We start from the raw sequence: 20,475 nt of genomic DNA on the forward strand, positions 1-20,475 counted from the left end.
GTGGGGTGCTGGAATCAGCAATCATGGGGTACAGCGGGTCATTAGTTCATGGGGTGGTCCTGTTGGGTGAAGGTGCTGAGTTGGCAGTCATACAGAGTTCATTGAGATAAGGTTTGGGGAGCAGATATCATAACACTTGAGTCATAGGGGTGAGGAATTGGGAGGAATTTGAGTTGGCAATCAAGGGGTGAGGAACTGGGAGGAATTTGAGTTGGCAGTCAAGGGGTGAGGAGTTGGGAGGGGTCGGCGCATACAGAACAGGAACTCGGCGAGGTTAGAAGGGCAACAAAATGGAGTCAATTTTGACAGGGTACAATACAACTCTCTCCTCCCCTCCTCTTCCTTTTCAGTTTTTCCCAAGCTGGCCTTTCTCTGTGCTTTTCTCCGGGCAGGCACTTGCTGCTCACAGTTAGCCCAAGCCAGTGTCCCAGACAAGGCCAGAGGCACTGCCTTGGGCCCAGGGGAGGTAGTGTCCCTGACCTTTCTGCTCCGTAGGAAAGCTGTCTAGCTGCCTGCTTCTGAGCACCTTCACAGGAAGCCAGAAGCCAAGTGGGAACGCACCCACGTGGTCTTGGAGAGAAAGGCAGGAGACTGGGGCCTGAGGAGGAGGCTCTAAGCACCACAGAAAAGCACAGCGTGTGTAGCGTGGCGGGGTGAGAAACACCCTCTGGGGCTCGAGGCAGCTGGCTACGCTAGCTTTAGTCCCTGCTGCGTGGGCCTGGGTGAATTCTCTCTGTGTTGAAGCCCAGGACTCTGGATTTTCTGTATTTAGTTGATTAGTACCTTCCTCTGCTTATCTGCTGCCGGCCCATGGCGTGACATCAGGTGACAGGGCCCCCAAAAGCAACAGAGAACATCCCTGAAGGGCTTGGGGCGCAAGGGTAACTGTCCCACAGGAACTGCCACGCACAGCGACTGCCTGGCAGTGACAAGCCCGAGGGAGGGTGGGACTGCCCAGGTGACAGCCGTCTTTTTCCTCCCTGTCCCCTTTCCTTTCTAGTTCCAACAAGAAATCCAGCATCACCAGAATGAGGCATCGCGAGAGTCTCGGAAGAAGGAGAAACTGGAGAAAGAGCTCAAGCAAATTCAGACGGACATGGACACGAGGCAGACGGAGATCAAGGCGCTGCAGCAGTACGTGCAGAAGAGCAAGGAGGAGCTGCAGCGGCTGGAGCAGCAGCTCAAGGAGCAGAAGGCGAGCGCGCCCGGCCGTGAGGTGGTGGGAGGGCAGGCGGGTGCCCCAGCGCGGGGCTGGAGCTTTCCTGGAAAGCAGCAAGGGCTGCACTGCGGAGGGACGCTGGGCGCCGGCACCTGGGAGCAGTCAGGGCTCTGGGTGGATCCGAGGCGCTTCCGCATCTCCCCTGCAGCCCGGCAACTCTGACAGGCCTATCGTCTTTATCGTCGCTATTGTCACTAGTACTTTTGTACTGGGAGCTAGAGCACGCTGAGCTACCTCCCAGCCCTGTTATACGTTTAATTTTGAGTCTTGCTCAGTTATCCAGGCTGGACCTGAGCTAACGATTCTGCCACTTCAGCCTCAGACATGAGCCACTGCACCCAGCAATTAATTCCTCTCGGTATATAATATGTGTAAAAGCATGTGTGTTACACGTGTGTAGCATGAGGAGTGCTCAGCACTCAGCATGTCTTGGCCATCTGTCCCCAGCTCTAGAAGTAGAACACCCGAGTTTTGCACAACCCCCCTGTGTCCCCCCTGCACCCCTTTCTTCCTGAAAGGCGCCCTCTGTTCTGAATCAATCTTAAGCAGATGATAGTTTTGCAAGGAAATGAAATGGACGGTAGACACCTTGCTTTTTGTCTGACTTTTGTGGTAGGCTCGTGGTGATGTGGCGCGCAGTTAGAGACCTGCAGGAGCCTAGATGGCAGCTGTGCAGCCGCGTGTGGCTGTTTACAGTTACTTAAAATAAGTGAGACCGGAGTTCCCTTGGATTTCCTCCGTTGCTCTCCTGGCACTGCAAGCGGCCAGCAGCTCCGCGAGGGGGGGCTTCTGTGGTGACACTGAGGGGGCGCTCGCCCTCGCCAGGCTCTGTGCAGCAGGGCGCAGCGGGCCGTCTCTCACTGTGGCAAGCCTCGCCCTGTGTGTCACACGACCTGCTCCTAACAGGTATGTTTTTAAGTTTCAAGTTTAGAAAAACATACTCAATCTTTATGCATTTTTAATCTTTATGATGTTTTTAACACTCCACCCAAATAGCTGCTTAACACAAATTTTAGGAACTCTTCTTTCTTTTTCCCCCCATTCTTTGTTTGTTTGTTTCTTTCAAGTCACTGGGACCTAACCGAGGGCCTTGGACCTGCAAGGCAAGTGCGCTAACACTGAGCTATGACTGGGCCCTTACTTCTCATGTTCTTAAAGAAAGTACTTTTTTTTTTTTTTTTTTTCCGGTACTAGGGATTGAACTGAGGACCTTATGCATGCAAGGCAGGCACTTAGGCCACTAAGCTATCTCCCTCGCCCTTCTCATTTCTTTTTTTTTTTTTTTATTTTATTTATTTATTTATTTATTTATTTATTTTTGTGTGTGTAGCCAGCTCAGCCCACCAGGGGGCGGGGCTGGCTGGCATGTGGTGCTGGGGATTGAACCGTGGTCGCTGTGCTTTGCGAAGCTTGTTCTAAGTAGGTGCTTTAGACCACTGAGCCATCTCACCAGCCCCTCATTTCTTAAGGAAGCAATTGATACAATTGAATTTTTCCTGAAAAAATATTTGCGAAATCCTTTCTAAGGATTTGTTGAGATGTACAGTGCTTTCCTACATTAAAAATAGATATTAGAATGCAGTTCTTTGTCATTTGCTTTATTAATTTTGTATAAACCCAGAAGTCAAATGCACAATATTCAGTCTCTAGGAGAAAAACACTGGACTTCTTTGAACATGAAATTCAAAAGAAAGGCCTTTGAACCTCACGATAAAACCACAGTGCTTTGTACAGCAGTACCCAGAACCCATGCAAAACACAATTTTATCTTTAGCAGGCTGGTTTTATCTTGTTTAGTCCCTGTTGGGGGTTGGGTGTATTCTTCCCGAGTCTAGTTTTTTTTTTTTTTTTTTTTTTTTGCATAATTGGGAGTTACGTTTTGAAGAAACTGCCTGTTCTTTAGGAACCAGTGTCTTTAGCTCACATGCTATCCTGCCACCTTCCCCAAAGAAATGATCTCCTAAGATAATAGGAGATAATAATCCACCATTTTTATAACTCTGTGTCTGCTCAGAATAGCCATGATAGGAGAGTGGAAAATCCAGCTGATGGTGAAACCAGGCAGACATAAAGCACACGCTGTTGCGCCGAAGTTTTGGCTGAAGTTGGAGCAGGACAGCGGCTCTGTGCTGGGGCTGTTGAGCGGTTCTGCTCACAGAGGCATTATCAGCAGTGTTGGTGCTGGCTTGCGGTGGAGGATGCAGCTCAAACCCCAGTGCTGAGAAAGCCCTTTACATCTCCAGCTCTTTTGCAATGATTATAGCAATTGTTGCGCGTGCAAAGCCTGCCAAACGGCAAACGGGCATTAAAATATTTATCTACCACCCGTGAACAAGACTTCCCAAGGCTTCAAAATATTACGCTCACTGTGTTGCTCGTCAGGAGGCGTCATTTTCCACAGCCACTTAACATTCGTCACAGCTGAATGTGTGAGTGCTTTCACTGGGGATAGAGAACAAGCTCTACAAAGACAAAGAACTGCAGTGGCTGGTGCCACCCCAGGAGGCTGCGGGGCCTCCTGCGGGTGTATACAGACACTGTGATCGGATTAAAAGGCACTAACCAGCTCCTCCTCCCCACGCCTTTCAGATACTGAATGAGAGAGCTGCAAAGGAACTCGAGCAGTTCCAGATGAGAAATTCGAAACTTCAGCAGGAGAACGAGCAGCACACTTTGGTTTGTGAGCAGCTGTCCCAGGAAAACCAGCAGAAGGCGCTGGAGCTCAAAGTAAGCACCGCACCAGGGGACCTGCATGTCCTAGGCCCTCACTCCTCACTACCCAGGGCATGGTTTGGTGCCCTGGGCTGGCCCTGCCAGGGGCCTTGGTACACCAGAGGCAGGCGCCGGACTGACTCCATCATTGCTTTGTGGCAGGAAGCAGTCAGAAAGCTGCCTTTCGTGTAAAATTGCAAGCCTGATTGTTGCTCACACGGCTCTGCAGGTGCTTTCCAAAGCAGGCTCAGATGTTCCTCTCTGGAATTAGCCTTTTGTGTAATAGTGGCCCAGAGCTATGGGCTTGACACACAAAGAACTGAGAGTGTGTGTTACTCTCCGGAGAGAGTGGGTGGACTGTTGGGTATTCAGCACTGCGGGATCTGACTAGGGTCTAATGTCTACTGCAAGAGGGGTTTCCTGTTCTCCCTCCCATCACTGAGGACCGCTTGGAGCTTATCTTGTGCAAGTTTATCTTACCCTTATATGCTTTTGTAGTTAACAGAGCAGCTTCACATTTACTACTTCAGTTTTGAAAATTTCATGTTCCCTATTTTTGTTTGTTATTGGACATGAAAGGAGTAGCCTTCATAAAATTGTATCAGTTGGAGAGAGCTGCAAGTCCTGACCACTAGACCACCAGGGGGCGTCAGTAGTACTGTAACGTATTGGCGTTACAGTTCCCCTTCAGAGCCGGTTGCAAGCTGGTGCACGCGTGCACATGTGTGCACATGGCGCACACTCTTATTTGCACATCTTGCTTTCTTTCTCTTTTGGCAGGGTCTCCCTGTGCCGTTCAGCCTGGCCTTGAACTCACTTTGTAACCCAGGCTGGCCTCCAACCTCAGAGCCTTCCTCCTGCATCACCTCCGGAGGGCTGGGATGACGGTGTGCACCCCCTCCTCCGGCACACACCTGGCACCTAGTTTTGTCCTCTTCCCGGAAATATGAGATTTCTAGGATTTGTCTGACAGCTAACCAAGGGGTCCAGATTAATGGCCATCAGCTTAGATCATCCTAGAGTTGAGAGGGCCCCTGCAGTCAGCTATCTTACACCTTCTAAGGCCTGAGGGGCTGAGGCTGAGGGACGAAGCAGCTCAGGCCGGGGAGACACTTCAGTGGCGCAGGCACCTGCCTGGCAAGCGCAAGGCCACATATCGATCTCTGGTACCAAAAGAGGGCTTCTTGCATTAATGAAATGGGTTGACTTGGAACTGGATGAAAGTTTGATGGCTTAAAACAGAAATGAAATGATTACTTAAGTCAGAGTAATAACATACTGGCCCTCAGGGTGAAATTGAAGGAAAAATACTTATGACATTAATGTGCTCCTTTGATAACCCGAATGGGACATCTGTAAAGACAGACTATTTTGGTTCTCGTACCCCACATCTAATGGGATTGTGCGGCTGGCCAGCGATGGCCCAGAGACAGCTCACAAGCTGCTGTCAGCCTCTCCATCGTCTGGAGGTGAGGTAATTGCTCGCCACTGTCTGCAGAACCACCCTCAGTTACTTTTTCAACCATGTCTAGTAGCAATATTTTTTTTAAAGTGTATTTAATTCTAAAAATCCATAAAACTTGTAGTCAATAGACAAAAATTGGCAGATTTTCTTTGCTAGAATTGTTTGGCTCCTTTTATCATTCTGTACCTTTGCTTACCCGTGTGTGTGTGTGTGTGTGTGTGTGTGCAGGCACGTGTGTATGCACCCATAGACTAAAATACTCCTAGGAAGGTAGTACGGGTACCTGGGCTACTGTGGCCTTATGGGCCCAAAAGGTTGTTTAAATATTTTGTCACATGTTCATAGCCTTCTCAGAAAGATCATTGTTTTTGGAACTGGGAATTAAACTCAGGGCTCGGGCTTGCCAAGCTGGTACCATGCCTCTCAGAGAGATTGCTTTCTGCAAGCCCGTGAAAATTATCAATTGAGTCCAGTATTTGTGTGCAAAATCCACATATTTATAATATATACAACTCTCTATATATCCTTATTTGACTGCAATTAGAAGGTAACTTGAAACATCAGATTTTTTTTCGACCTTTTCATTATTTTTAGTTCACGTAGCCACATATTTTATCCACAGAATAGAGTTTCTCAGTTACTCTCCAAACCTAACAGTGTGGGTTTGGCTTTCATCCCACAAGTCTCTGCCCTTGATTTACTTCGCTTCTCCATTTACTTTCTTAATCACAGGCCAAAGAGGAGGAGGTCCATCAGATGCGTCTTGACATTGGGAAGCTCAACAAAATTAGAGACCAAATCCACAAGAAACTGCATCAGGTCGAGGACCAAAAGACAGAGGTGGAGCAGCACAAGGAGACCCTAAAAAATCAGATCTTGGGGTTAGAGAGAGGTAAGCCGTTTTGTCCTGTTTTCCTCTAACTTACACACATCTCACTAGTGACTGGCCCTCAGGGCTGTGTGCACAAGCACACCGCACGGAATGCGATCAGTGCGACAGATTCACACCGGCGACCAGCCAGTACGGAGGGGTCCCTATTTCGACACCTTAAAGGCCGAACCTTAAATTCTTTCAAGGGTCCTCTTGGCACAGTGTACACCAGCCCAAAGTGTTGCCCAGTGTTTTCGGGCTGTCCATAGACAATGAGGGAATGTGTTAGGATGAATGTTCTTCATTAGCGCAGTCCGGGACACTATTCCAGACAACACTCAGGACTGGAATTGCTTCCTAAATGTCAGGTATTATCATGTGGATGCAATACTACTTTCTGAGTAAGAATATAGCTAAAATATGACATGCTGGCCAAGTTTGGCGTGCAGAAAGAGTTCTGGGCTGGGGACACAGTCTCTGAAGATGATTCTGACTGTAGCAGGCAGGAACACCTGTGGCCCTTGGCCTCTTGCAGCTGCCATGAGTTATCAATCAGAGATTGAGATTAACAGGCACAAAGGCACCAAAGCGTACACCACCCCACTCAAATGGGTAAAATCCAAATCGCTAGGTAAGATGACTGGACATATTTACCATTTCAGTCTTTTCTGAGAAAAGCGGATACTTTTCCTCCTGAGACTTTAGGAAATAATCTCCCGCTGAGGGGCAGTTGCACGTAATCTTGACAGTTTCTCTGCTCATCGCTCCATGCGTTGAAAGCAGACTGTGCAGGCTTCGGCACAGGCAGACTCTGCTTGCGGGACTCTCACAGCCTAGCGTGAGCTTTCACCAGTACCAGTGAGCCTCTCTAGCAGGATGGAGATGCGCTGCAGTCCAGGGCTGAAGCCCCTGAGAGTCACGGCCTGAGGAGCTGGAGTCTGCTGTCCAGAGGAGAGGGCAGCAATCAGAGATGCCCCTGTGAGGCGGATCCGGCTTCTAGTGCAGGCCAACTTCCGCCTTCTCTTGTTCTGGGGGACTGGGTCTCACTGTGACCTTCCTGCCTCAGCCTCCCCAGTGCTGAGACTGCAGGGTGTGCCACCACACCTGCTGCTCTCCTCCTGCTAGGTCCCTCGGCTGCAAGCTTATTGGTTGGTGCCACCCAGTCAGGCCGGGTGTCCTCCCCCAGTTTGCTGGCCTATGTGGCAGTCATCTCTGGAAACTCCCCCAGAAGCCCAAAGCATGCTTTGCAGATCTCCTAGATGTCTTAATCTGATCAAGTTGACAATCAAGATCAACTGTCACACAACCAAAGTTCTTCAATGACAGAAGCTGGCCCAGCGACCACCGGAACACTCCCATATGCCAATTTCTACAGATTTGGTAGCAATTTGGCTTAGCTTTGAGCACAAGAAAAGTCTTTAAAAATTCATTCAGCATTGAACTCAATCCGTTCATCTTTAAGTCACGATTTCAAAAGTCATCACACTATAGATACTATTTACATCGTCATTTCTTTTTAAGGATGGTTTTATTTTTTAACTAGGTGAGTTTGTGATACGGAGTGGTTACATTCAGCTGGGGTACACACACACACACACACACACACGCACGCAGGACCTCGTGATCAATTTTCCTTTCTGCTGCCCCACCCTCCTCTTCCTCTCCTTCCTCAGTTCCACTTCGCATTCTCCAGAACCTGCCTTCTACTCTCCTAACATGGTTCTTTGTTTTGCTCTTTAAATCATTTACATTTTGGGTTTCTGGTAAGAGAGGAGCCACATGGTATTTGAGCTTTTTGATGGGCTTGCTTCACTTCACATTGCACTCTCAGGTCCCTCTACTTCCCTGTAAATGACTCAACTTACCCTTCTTGGTGGCAGAGGGGTGGTCCTCTGCCCAGAGCTGCCACGTCCTCCTGGGGCACTCGCCTGCGGGTGGACACGTTGGCTGCTTCTGCGATTGTAGCTCTTGTGAGTTGCGGGCGGCACACGTGGGCACCCATTGATTGCTGTGACACGAGGGCTGTAGCTGTCATCGTAGGAAGATACCTAGGAGAGTACAGCTGGGTCAAGTGGGATTTCTGGTTTTATTTATTTATTTTTTTTTCAGAGTGGAAACATTCATTGGGAGGGATTTCATTTGGACTCTCATATCACACCCACGAGAAAGAGACTGTAACTGTGTTTCTAAAGAGGAAGAAGGGCTGGCAGGGGGCCTGCATCGTAGGGGACAGGCACCTCCAGGCGGATGAGTGAAATATGGACTTAGGGTGGATAAGGCACCTCCAGGCGGATGAGTGAAATATGGACTTAGGGTGGATAAGGCCACTGCTCCCCACCCTTCCCGGGAAGTTTAGTGGCTGGAACACTCTACCCTAACCTCCACTCGCAGCCAGCAGCCCAAGGGAAGACCGCTTCTCCAGTAGGAGCTGGGCTGTGGTGGTGGCAGCAGGGGAGAAGTGTCGCGGTATCTCCTGCTGCTCCTGTGGGCTTCTTTGCCGTTACTGGCAGGATTGCTAGAGGAGCCAGGAGGGCCAGCTGCCATGTGGCTGGGCTGGCTTCAAGGGACCCAGGTGCTGGGCGGGCGGGGAGGGGAGCGTGAGGGGGACATGAGTCACCACCAGGGCCTGGCAGGGCACTCGGTCGACTCCCACTGTGGCTCTCAGCAGCTGGAGAGACCGCAGGGGTCCGGTGGCAGCCTGGGTGGCTGTAGGGCTGCTGTCGTTCTGTGAGCTTTGTTGGGTGCCCGCGGGGTGCTGTACTCTGGGTTGGGCTGACTGAAGTTAGGAGCCTCCGAATAAGCCATGCAGAGTTCTCAGTCTTCTGCAGATCCCCCCACGGCCAGCGTGCGGTGTCAGACAACCTGTGAACACTGAAGCGCACCCTTCGGTGAGTCGGGAGATATCCCCAGGTTGGACCAGGTTGCCCGCGTCGTCCCAGACAGAAATGTTGATGCTGCCAGTTTTGTCAGCCACTCTGCAGGTCCGAGCCTCATGCCCATCCTTTGTCTCGGCCACTCGGCCTGTCTCCAGCACAAGGAAGATAAGGTCAGATTCTTCAGTCCGGGCTTCACATCCTTCAGCAAGGTTTCTGTAGTCAGGCTGCACGAGCCTCGGTACCCCGCCAGCCAGCTGGCCATGCTGTGCTCGCCGCTGAGCCGCCCGCCAGAATTGCTATTTTTAGTTTTTTGAGAAAGTTCGCACTGTCTTACTAACTTACTTTCCCATCGCCAGCGTATAAGGGTTTCTTCTTCCTCAGAGCCTCTCAAGCTTTGGCTGTCTTCTGAGCCCTGGCTGATGGCTGTGCTCGCCGGAGCAGGGTGGACTCGGTTGTTTTGATTTGCATCCTCTGCTGGACAGACGGTGGAGTTTTCCTGACGCACTTCTTGCCGTTTGTATTTACTCTTCTGGGATGTTTCCAAGGGCCCGTTTCTTGAGTGGCTCTTTTATTTGTGGTGGCCTAATTTCTTCTGGTTATATAGTTTAGATGTGAATCTTCTGACTGAGGAGTAGCTGATAATTTGTTTTTTCTGTAGACTATATCTTCACGTTGTCGAGCCTTTGCTGCTCAGGAGACTTGTATAATTCCATTTGCTGATTTTTAGTATTATTTCTTTAAAAAAATTTAAAAATCTTTTATTTATTTATTTGGTACAGGGCTCACTACACAGCTGTGCCTCATAGTGGTCTTCCTGTCTCAGCCTCCCCAGTGCTGGGGTTGCAGGCATATGCCATCATGCCCAGTCTCAGCGGCTGGCACAGTGTGGCTGGGGTTCTGGGGCCGGCACAGCATATGGCACTGGGGATTGCACTTGGGTCCTTGTCCTTGCCAGGCAGGGGCTTAGACCACCGAACTCTCCCCCCAGCCCCGTCTTAGTCTTATTTCTTGTACCCTGGGGCTCTGTTCAGGAAGTTTTGCCTATGCCTATGTTTGAAAGAGTTTTGCCAATTTTTTCTTCAGTCAATTCAGAGTATCTGTTTTTATAAATAGGTCTTTGATCTATCTTGATTTGATTTTGGGAGAGGATGAGAGATATGGATTAAATTTCATTCTTCTGCACGTGGACATCGAGTTTCCCAGGACTGCTGGATAAAGAAAGCATCTTTTCACCACTATATATTATTGGCCACTTTGTAAAAAAATTAGATGGGTGATGGCACTTGGGTTTTTCCCTGTATCCTTTATTCCATGCCATTGGTCAATATGTCTGTTTTTGTGCCAGGACTGCTGTCTTTATGACTATAGCTTTGTAGTATAACTCGAAGTCTGGGACTATAGTGCCCCCTGCCTTGCTCTTGTTGCCTAGGATTTATTTACTTATTTATTTAGTCTTATTACATTGTCCAGGCTCTCGTGAATGCATAACCCTCCCCAAGCTCATGGATGGCAGAGGTCACAGGCATGTGCCACAAAGCCAGGTGCCCCGACAAAAGAGTGGCGTTGGGGATAATAGTTAGGAACAGAGGTCCTCCCTATTTATGGTTTTTCTACCACAAGAAATGAATTAGAAGACTACCAGAACTAATGTAAGATTTCAGTAGGGTAGGAGAATAGAACATAAACCAAAAATACCAGAATAGATGATGGAAAAACCTCCACTCACAATAGCAACTAAAGCAATAAAATATTGCGAGTGAGCAGGTGTGGTGGCGCATGCCTGTAATCCCAGCCCTCGGGAGGCTGATGCAGGAGGTTCAAGGTGAGTTCAAGGTGAGCCTGGGTGACATACAGAACTCAAGCCCAGCTTGAGCTACATAGTGAGACCCTGTCTCTAAAACAAAAACAAAAACAAAAGAGAGAGAGAGAGAGAGAGAGAGAGAGAGAGAGAGAGAAAAGGGAAAAAAAGAAAACCCAAAGAAAATACTGTGAATGAAGTTACCAAGATATCTGCAAAATATTTGTATAAAGTTGCAGTATTTTTCCTGACAATATTCAAGTTGTCAGGTTTCTTTCTTTCTTTCTTTCTTTCTTTCTTTCTTTCTTTCTTTCTTTCTTCCTTCCTTCCTTCCTTCCTTCCTTCCTTCCTTCCACTAGGAACCTTGCACCCAGGCAAAGTGCCCTGAGCTATAGCCCCAGCTCATAACCTTCACATTCTAAGAAAAACTTGAAAAATGGGGATGCATTCTAAATTTCTTCATAAGGAAACTCGATATGGAGAGGCCGAGCAGTGAGACCGAACTCCCTGAAAGGACAGAGTGGCCCTGTGGTTCGGCACCATGCCCTCTGACCTGGCCAAGAAGAAGGCGGCCAAGAGAGGAAGCTGCCCAGGCTCAGCAGCAGCCCAAAAGAGGGACACGAAGAAAACGGAGATGCTGTCACAGAAGCACAGGTGGCAGAGGAGAAGAACAGAGAGGCCGGCAGCAGTGAGACCACAGAGGCAGGCTTGCTGTCCAAAGAGCTGGAGGACTTTGAGTTGAAGAGAGCTGCTGTCACTGGCGTCCTGGCCTCGCACCCCAACAGCACTGATGTCCACATCATCAATCCCTCGCCCACTTTCCACAGTCAAGAGCTGCTCAGTGACACCAAACTGGAATTAGACTCGGGCCGCGGCGGCTGTGGCCTCATTGGCTGAAGTGGAACTGGAAAGTCCCTGCTGCCGTCCGCCACTGGGAGGCATGAAGTGCCCCTCCCCGAGCACACTGCCACCTGCCACCTGACTCGCGAGATGCCCCTGAGTGACATGACGCCCTTGCAGTGTGTGATGGAGGTGGACACCGAGCGGGCCACGCTGGAGCAGGAGGCTGAGCGCCTGGCTTACGAGGACGTGGAGTGTGAGACGCCCGTGGAGCTCTGTGAGTGCCTGGAGGAGCGGGGTGCTGACAAGGCAGAGACGGGAGCCTCGCGGACCTTGCACGGACTGGGTGTCACCCCGGCATGCAGCTGAGAAGCTGAAAGACTTTAACGGGGCTGGAGGATGAGGGCCGCCCTTGCCAGAGCCCTCTTTATTCAGCCCTTTTTGCTGCTCCTGGACGAGCCCAGCACCTGGACTTAGACACGTGTGTGTGGCCGGAAGCGGAACTGAAGATTTGAAAGCACACCCTGGTCCTCGTGTCCCAAGATTTTCTGAATGGAGTCTGCGCCAATATCATCCACATGCACAATGAGAAACTGAAACATACGGGTGACTACGGCCAGTACGTGAAGACCCGGCTGGAGCTGGAGGCGACCACATGAAGGTTTCACTGGGAGCAGGACCAGATCACACACACGAAGCGCTACACTGCTGGGTCAGTCACGGCAGTGCCAAGCTGGCCCGGCAGGCCCGGAGCGAGGAGGAGATGCTACAGAAGATGACAGGCTCAGGACTGCCAGAGAGGCCATGGGAGCCAAGACGCTCTCCTTTCACTTCTCCCTCGTGTGGCAAGATCCCTCCCCCTGTCATTCTGGTGCACAATGTGAACCTTAAGTATACAAAAGATGGGCCTTGCATTGATAATAACCTGGAATTCGGTATTGACTACAACACAAGAGTGGCTCTCCTGGGGCCCCGGGGAGCAGGGAAACCTACGCTTTTGAAGCTGCTGACCGGAGAGCTGTTCCCCATGGACGGGATGATTCAAAAGCACTCTCACGTCAAGACAGGCGGTTACTGTCTGCATGCAGGAGCAGCTGGACTCGGACCTCTCGCCTTTGGAGTACAGGATGAAGTGCTACCCCGAGGTCAAGGAGGAGGAGGAGATGAGGAAGATGGTTGTGCGCCATGGCCTCCCGGCAAGCAGCAGGTGAGCCTGACTCGGAGCCTGTGGGACGGCCAGAAGGGTCGAGTGTGTCTGGCCTGGCCAGCCTGGCAGAACCCTCACGTGCGGTTCCTTGATGTGCCCACCAACCACCTGGACACGAAGACCACTGGCACGCTGGTGGATGCCATTAGTGAGCTTGAGGGTGGTGTGATGCTGCCTAGCGTGACTTCAGACTCCCTCAGCAGGGGGCGCAGGCAATCTGGGTCTGTGAGAAGCAGACCGTCACCAGGTGGCCGGGGGACATCCTGGCCTACAAGGAGCACCTCAAGTCCAAGCTGGTAGACGGGGAGCCTCATTCATAAAGAGGACCCACAGTGTGTGAGCTCCTAGCCGGGGTTGGGTCAGGAGCAGCCCTCAGGCTGCCAGCTGCCGCCTGACCACCCACTAAGGACTGGCCGGGCGGCACCCTGGATTGCTGCACAACTACCCCACCCCTCCCACAGCTGCCTGGCCGCTCTCGCACTGGCTGCCGGGCGGGGCCTGCCTGCCTCCACCTCCTTCTGCTTCATTTGCTGCCAGGCTCTGCTGGCTGCCCTTTTCAGCCCTCGCTGGTCTCCTGGCCCCAGGGGAGACGCCACGAGGGACGCCTGCAGGCTGGCCCAGGGCCCACAGTCTGGGTGTGGGCAGGGAGGGACCTGCCTGGTGAGTTTGGTGATGTTGGAGGACACCCCCAGCCCACCGCCCCCATTCCTTTCTGTTTCTGGTTTGGAGCTGTGGAACAGGCCTTGGGCCTGGGCAGTTTTTAAGTAATTATTTAACAGTGTAACTCAGGCCTTTGTGACATCTATAAAGCGTCCAATAAAGAAAGAGGAAGCTGTGTTCTCCCTTTAAAAAAGAAAGAAAGATAGAAAATTCAATATGATAAAGATATAAATTGGTCCAAGTCATCTATAAATTTAATATTTCCAATAAAAATTTCACTGAACAGTCTTGTATGGAGCTTGATCTAGAGTTTTCCAGAAGAATAAACATTTAGCAATAGTTGCAAAATTCTGAAAATGAAGGATGAGGGGATGTTTATCTTACTAGGTATTTAAATGTGTTATAAAGGTTCCATAATAAAATAGTGTAGTCATGTTGTCCAAATAAATAGATCAACAGAAAAGACTGAAAAGGTCAGAAAAAACCAGGGTTACCATCTAAATTAAGGCCACCATCTAAATTAACATACCAGCTGGATTATTTTGAAAATGGCCGCCTGACAGAAAGCTACTTTTTGAAGGAATAAATAACATCAAACATTCAGACAATAAAACCAAATAGACTCATTGAAATATAAAAGTTAAAATTTTCTTTTAACACAAGACTTTGAAGACAAATTGACCAAAGTATGGTTATCTGTCTGTCTGTCTGTCTATCTATCTATCTACCTACCTACCTACCTACCTATCCTATCTATGAAAAGAAAAGCAATTCATGAAAAAAAACTGGCAAAGAATAAATGTGGTCAATTTGAAAACCAGAAATACAAATATATGGTCATTAAATATTAAAAGCAGACAACTTCACTAATAATCAAAGAAATATAAATTAAATACTGACATATTGGGTTTAAAAACCATCCACCACACTGGCAAACATCGAAGCAAGTGATAGCACCTATTGGTAGTTTTGATGTCTATTTAAAATTTTACTAATTTTCTACAGATAAATTTGGCAGTAAGAGGAAAATACCTTTAAAAAAAAACCAGGACTTCCTCCTTTGGAGGAATAAATAAGACAAGAATGTAACAAAATTATTCTAACCATACACACAAAAATTGGAAGCTCTTCATTTTTTATTTATTTTATTGAAGTAATTTAAATGTTAAAATGAGGGGTTGGCTGAATATATAGTTTCATATAGTAAAACAGCAGTTATTAAAAATTCTGGTATAGATGCACATTTATAATACAGAATGGTGCTTATTCTATGGTTGCTAATTATAGGAACAGGCAGCAAAGTGGTGTGTGTAGCAGGTCACTTCTGCTCTGGGGTGTGTGCACCTGTGTGTGTGTGTGTGCGCGTGCGCGTGTGCACGCACACATATTTGTACAGAAAATAGACTGGAGAGAAATCTATGAAAATCCTAAGTGGGTTCTGGTTAGTTCATGTTTTCTCCTTTATGTTTTTTCTAACTTTACTCTGTATCTCTGTGCAGTAATAAAATGATTTTTTAAAAGATCAAGGACTGGGCTGGTGAGATGGCTCAGTGGTCTAAAGCACCTACTTAGAACAAGTTCAGCCAAGCACAGGGACCACGGTTCAATCCCCCAGCACCACATGCCAGCCAGCCCCCCCCCCTGGTGGGCTGAGCTGGCCACACACACACACACACACACACACACACACACACACAAATAAATAAAATTGAAAAAAAAAAGATCAAGGACTTTTTGGAGTGGAAGAACCCAAACCCCTAATCTCGACCCTGCAGCCTCTCCCGGCCGACTGACCTCAGCCTGCTTCTGACTGTTGAGTGCGGCATTATAATCCCTTTCACGGAGTTATAATGAGGGCCACAAATCACTCAGTACTGGTTTTACGCTCCCGCTCTGGCTCGGCAGCTTCCCTCCTGAGTCGCCTCTACCTTTGTTGTTTTCTTCCCCTGGAACTTTAGAGGTGGAGACTTCGAAGAAACAAGCAGAGCTTGATAAGAAGGCGATGGACGAGCTGCTGCGCGAAAGGGACATCCTGAATAAGGTGAGCCGCCGCAGCAACTCTGGTGGGCAAACGTCTCCTTCTGTGCTGCCACGTCTGCCCGCAACCAGCTGTCCGCGACCAGAAAATCCGAGGCGTGCGGAAGCAGGCTCCAGCGCGGCCGCAGCCCCGGCCTGGCCGTGACCGAGCTCCAGGGGCCTTGGAGGGCCGGCGGGGCTCCTGGGCGCGTTTGCGGATTCCTTGCCTGCCTGTTATTTGGCACCTAAGCAGCGGATCACAATCCCTGAATTTAGTATCTATTAGCTGCACCTTGGGCTAATCCACAAATTACAAGGAGTGCTAATTAAATTTTAACTTTGAAGGCTTAGGTACCACGTGGCGCAGGGACTCCCTGCTCCGCCTCTTCTGCCTGCTGCGGGCCGGGTTTGTGCTTTGGGCCCCACCTCTCTGCATGGGGTGCTCGGGTGCTGGGGTGCTCGCAGCAGGACCGGGCGCGGGCGGACCTCGAGATGCGCCGCTGCGGGCGGGGATCTCTCTCCAGGCTTCGGCCTGCAGAAGGCCTCCGCGCTGGCGTCTCCCGCGTGGACTGCTCTCACGGGTTTGAGCCCAGCTTTCTTGCTCAGAGATTTCCTCCAGGAGGAAGGCGCTGCAGGCGGGGTGAGGAGGGCGGTGGGCTTCAGCGCCACTCGGACTGTTCGCTGCACCTTCGGGAAGGGTAGGAGGCCGTTCTGCCCGTGCTAGCATTCCTTTGAAACTATTTTTTTAAAAAATTATTTTTAATCTTTTATCTGTTTGGTACAGGGTCTCGCAGCGCAGCTGGGACTCTTAATGATCCTCCTTTCTCCCCAGTGCTGGGCTTACTGGCGTGTACCACCACGCCCGGTTTCGGTGGCAGGTTCGGCGTGTGGCACCAGGGATGGAGCCCATGTCCTTGGGCTTGCCAGGCAGGCCCTTAGACCGCTGAGCTGTCCCCCCAGCCCACTTTGGAAAACTATTGAAGTCTTCCCCTGCACCCCAATCTTGGAAACTGTTCCATTATTCTAAAATTTTGTATATCTAACACTAGTATTTGATTTAGATTCTTTTTTTTTTTTTTTTTGGCAGAACCGGGGATTGAACTCAGGTCCTTGCGTTTGCCGGGCAAACGCTTGTTCTACTGAGCCATCTCCCTGGCCCTTAGATTCTTACATTTGTTAATATATTTAATATTTAATTCATTTATATTCACTAATTACTGGTGAACAACTAAGGTTTTTTTTGTCCATAGGAGGACAGGTGGTGCAACAATACTTTCACATTTATTTGGTTTGCTTAATGCCAACTCCTCCTTTAGGGCAAGATCGACTTTTTAATTTTTAGAAGTTTTGCTGATCATTGCGTTCTCACTGCCCAGCACAACAGTGGACTGTGTACCAAACTTTCCCCACTGATCTGAGGTGCGTCTTGCTGAAAGCATGAGCAACATGTTTTGAAGGCAGCAGCGCAGTGAGTCTTCCAGCGTCGTCTGAGGCGGCCCTGTCCTTCCTGGAGCCCTGCTTGCCCCGCTGCTGAGAGGAAGGCTGGTTCCGTGCACGACTGTCCCGCGTTCCCTGGGCCTCTGCCCTGCTGATGGGCGGCAGTTTGCTGGAGCCGGCCAGGTGTGTGAGCTTGTGCAGAATTCGAGGAGGAACCACAAGGCCCCTTGTTGCCCGAGGACAGAGGCGGGCCAGGAAGCAGCAAGTGGCAGGAGCCCACGTGGCTGGCCCAGCATCGCGGAGCGAGAGCTTCTCTGTCCGTCAGCAGACTTCTTCCCTGTAGGGCTGGGTCCGGTGCTCTCGCTGCGAGGCTCTTTTTGTCCATTCGGCAGAAACACAGTTCTCACCATGAGCTCCCAAGTTTACATCTTCTACCAAGTCACGAAAGTCTGAGGGTGAAGGGGTAGTGGCAGGAGGCCTACTTAGTCTGCGTGAGGCTCTGGGTTTGACTCTGGATATCAGCTGTGTGTGCACGCGACACACACACATACACAAATACTGGAAGGCTCTATTTCAGAGGGCCGAGGGGGCCGCGTGGTCTGTTCAGCTGTGGGGCTGTCGGCTGAGCCGGCTCCAGGGTGCATGGTGGCTCCTGCCATGTTTCATACGGCTTCGTGTGTGTGTGAGTGTGTGTGTGTGTGTGTGTGTGTGTGTGTGAGGGCAGCCTGAGGCCGCGTGTTGGCGTCAGGCAGCAGCAGTGCAGCAGACCGGCCCATTCCAGACGCCTTGAACCCGACAGGCTGGTCTTGGGGTATGACGTCCACTGGAAAGAAACTGCCCAAAAGGAAAGGACAACTGAGATGGGGGAAGGGAGGAAGGAAGCAAAAAGTTAGCGAGGATAGTCATGCCGCTAATCTCTATTGGTTTGCTGACAGGAACAGTTTAATTGTTTGATAAGCTTTGCATTCCTATGCAAATCTATGGCAATCTGAGCAACTACTTGGATGACAACAATATGCAGTATAACAACATTGTTGACTTCCTGTCACCTTGTTTGAAATTCTGTACTTATTTTTTAAAATTTTTATTCTCTTTAGAATAAAAAAATTAAGTGCTGAAGTGTTTTAAAGAATAAATTTTTTCTCAACTATTAAAGAAAAGAAACCCCAAGGGCCTGGGGAGATATCTCAGCAGTGTAAGCGCCTGCCTGGCAAGTGCGAGGACCTAGTGCAATCCCTGGTGCCACTTGCCGTGCCAGCCCCAGGATACTGGGCGTACCACGCCCTCCCAGAAATGGGCACAGAGGCGCACGCCTGTAATCCCAGGACTGGGGAGGCTGAGCTGTGCGGTGAGACCCTGTACCAAATAAATAAAAAGTTAAGAACAAAAACAAAACTAGGCTAAACATTTTAAATGTGGGCCTAAGCCTCCCTCTAGCTACACCTACACGTGTGTGTCACGAACTTGTCTTTAGCGGGATCTGTGCATTCACAGTGCTTCCCCTTCCTTGCCACTGCCTTGCTCGCGTCACCCCAGCAGAAGCCGTCCCCTTAGCAGGCCCTGCTCATTTCTCCCTGCTCCTGCGCAGGCAGCTACTCAATCCCTGTCGGGTTCTGTGGATTTGACAGCTCTGTGTGTACAGGGTCACATCCTGTGACCTTTTGTGCCTGGGATCTTTCCCAAGGATGTTTGTTGGCTGCTCCGTCCTGGGGTGCTCACCAGCATTTTGGTGGCTTTCCTGTTGTTTCCATGCCGCTGGGTGGACACACCCACTCTTGTTGCTGCGCTGTCAGCTGGGGGATGTTTGGGCTGTTTCCATTTGTGGGCATCTGACATGGTGCCGTGAGCACGCACCTCGAGCTGTGGCTCTCCTTCCTTAGGCCCTTGCCCTGCAGTGAGGTAACGGTCACGGGGGAGTTCTAGGCGTCTGCATGTTCCCCAGCTGATTTACTTCGTGGTCACAGCCCCACCTATGTGAGTGTCTGCCATTCTAACCTCACCAGGCGGAGGATCGAGCTGAGCTGAGGATGGGAAAGGACAGACTTAGGGGTCTGCCCGCGCGGATTTCAGGGCTGCCCTGCCGCAGCCTGGTGCACGAGCTTGCAGGAGAGCCTGGCGCTGTCCTGGCAGGGGAGCATGCAGAGCTGCTTCTTAGGGGCACTGTGGCCACCCAGTGGGTCTGTAAGTGCGTTCACGGTGCACACGCTCGTAACCCTCACACTGAGGAGGCCAAAGCAGGAGGGTCGCAAGGTCAAGGCCAGCCTGGGCTACGCAGCAAGACTTTACGGCAAAAATAAATAATAAATAAATCTATAAAATTTAAAAATAAATGAAACACCTTGTATAAGATTTTCACAGTTGACTCAATAATCTGTAGAGAATATCATTTTTGTTCATACAAAAGAGAAGGCGCGTGATCATGTGCTGGCCCAGGTGGGGGGTGCACGGTGGGCCACCCCACTCCTCCAACCCTGAGTAATGTGGTGGTGTCACTGTCCTTGCCTTTAGAATATGCTTAAGGCCATCAGCGCGACCCAGAAGCAGATAGACCTGGTCAAGCTCCACGAGCAAACCAAGCGGAATCTGGAAGAGGAAATCCACAACTACAAGGAGGAGGCCCAGAAGCAGCGGAAGATCATCTTCCAGCTGGAGAAGGAGCGCGACCGGTACATCAACGAGGCCAGCGAATTCACCCAGAAGGTGAGCGCCCCTGTGCGGCGGGCGGCGGCGGCGGGCAGCACGCTCTGCCCTCTGCGCTGCTGGTCCCTGGGGACACCGTGCATCCAGATTGCTTTGCCTGCAGACTTCCGAGGAGGGATGTGGCCAGGACAGAAGCTGTCCCGGGGCTGTCCTGGGCCAGTGTTGAAGTGGACAGTGCTTATCCCAGGCCCTCATTTCTGCCTCCTGGCCCCTCTTGCAGTGGTGTGTATGTCCGTCTCCTGCCGCCTTGCAGCAGTGCTGGGGCGGCTGGTGACACCATCTCTCCCCCCCGCTCCCCCCCACATTTGTACTAACGCCCAGGTGTCCTTGAACTAAGGATGACTCGTGATTAGAAGAGAGGCACCTAATTGAAGGACCTCAAATTTCATTTTGTTTTCTTTCATTTTTGAGCCTCCCCCCACCCAAGTTTCATGTATTGAGATACAATTGGACTGTGGGGTCCTATGCTCACCAGCGAATTCATGGTGAGTGTGGTATAGGAGGTGGTCACTGGGGTGGGACCCGGAACGGTGCACTCCTGCCTCAGCCTCCCCCTTCTCTCTGCTTCTTGGCCGCCATGGGTGGTGCGGCGGTCTCCTCCACCATGTCCCCCATCTCCTGATCCTGCCTTGGAGCCCAACTCCAAGGACTGCGTCCTCTGAAACATGAGCCAA

General features: G+C 50.4%; 1 protein-coding gene and 1 pseudogene across 1 annotated transcript in view; both read left to right on the plus strand.

Moving 5' to 3' along the window:
* Cfap58 (cilia and flagella associated protein 58) overlaps positions 1 to 20,475 on the plus strand; it is an 80,992-nt gene that overhangs the window by 17,507 nt on the left and 43,010 nt on the right. Inside the window, exons 5-9 of the mRNA XM_023715495.1 lie at positions 1,001 to 1,219; positions 3,809 to 3,946; positions 6,129 to 6,288; positions 15,607 to 15,689; positions 19,610 to 19,801. Of these exons, the coding sequence (XP_023571263.1) occupies positions 1,001 to 1,219; positions 3,809 to 3,946; positions 6,129 to 6,288; positions 15,607 to 15,689; positions 19,610 to 19,801 (792 nt within the window). The remainder of the gene's footprint in view (positions 1 to 1,000; positions 1,220 to 3,808; positions 3,947 to 6,128; positions 6,289 to 15,606; positions 15,690 to 19,609; positions 19,802 to 20,475) is intronic.
* LOC101578632 lies at positions 11,483 to 13,328 on the plus strand (annotated as a pseudogene).

Source organism: Octodon degus, unplaced genomic scaffold, assembly GCF_000260255.1.
Source record: "Octodon degus isolate 3935 unplaced genomic scaffold, OctDeg1.0 scaffold00042, whole genome shotgun sequence".
NCBI lineage: Eukaryota > Metazoa > Chordata > Mammalia > Rodentia > Octodontidae > Octodon > Octodon degus.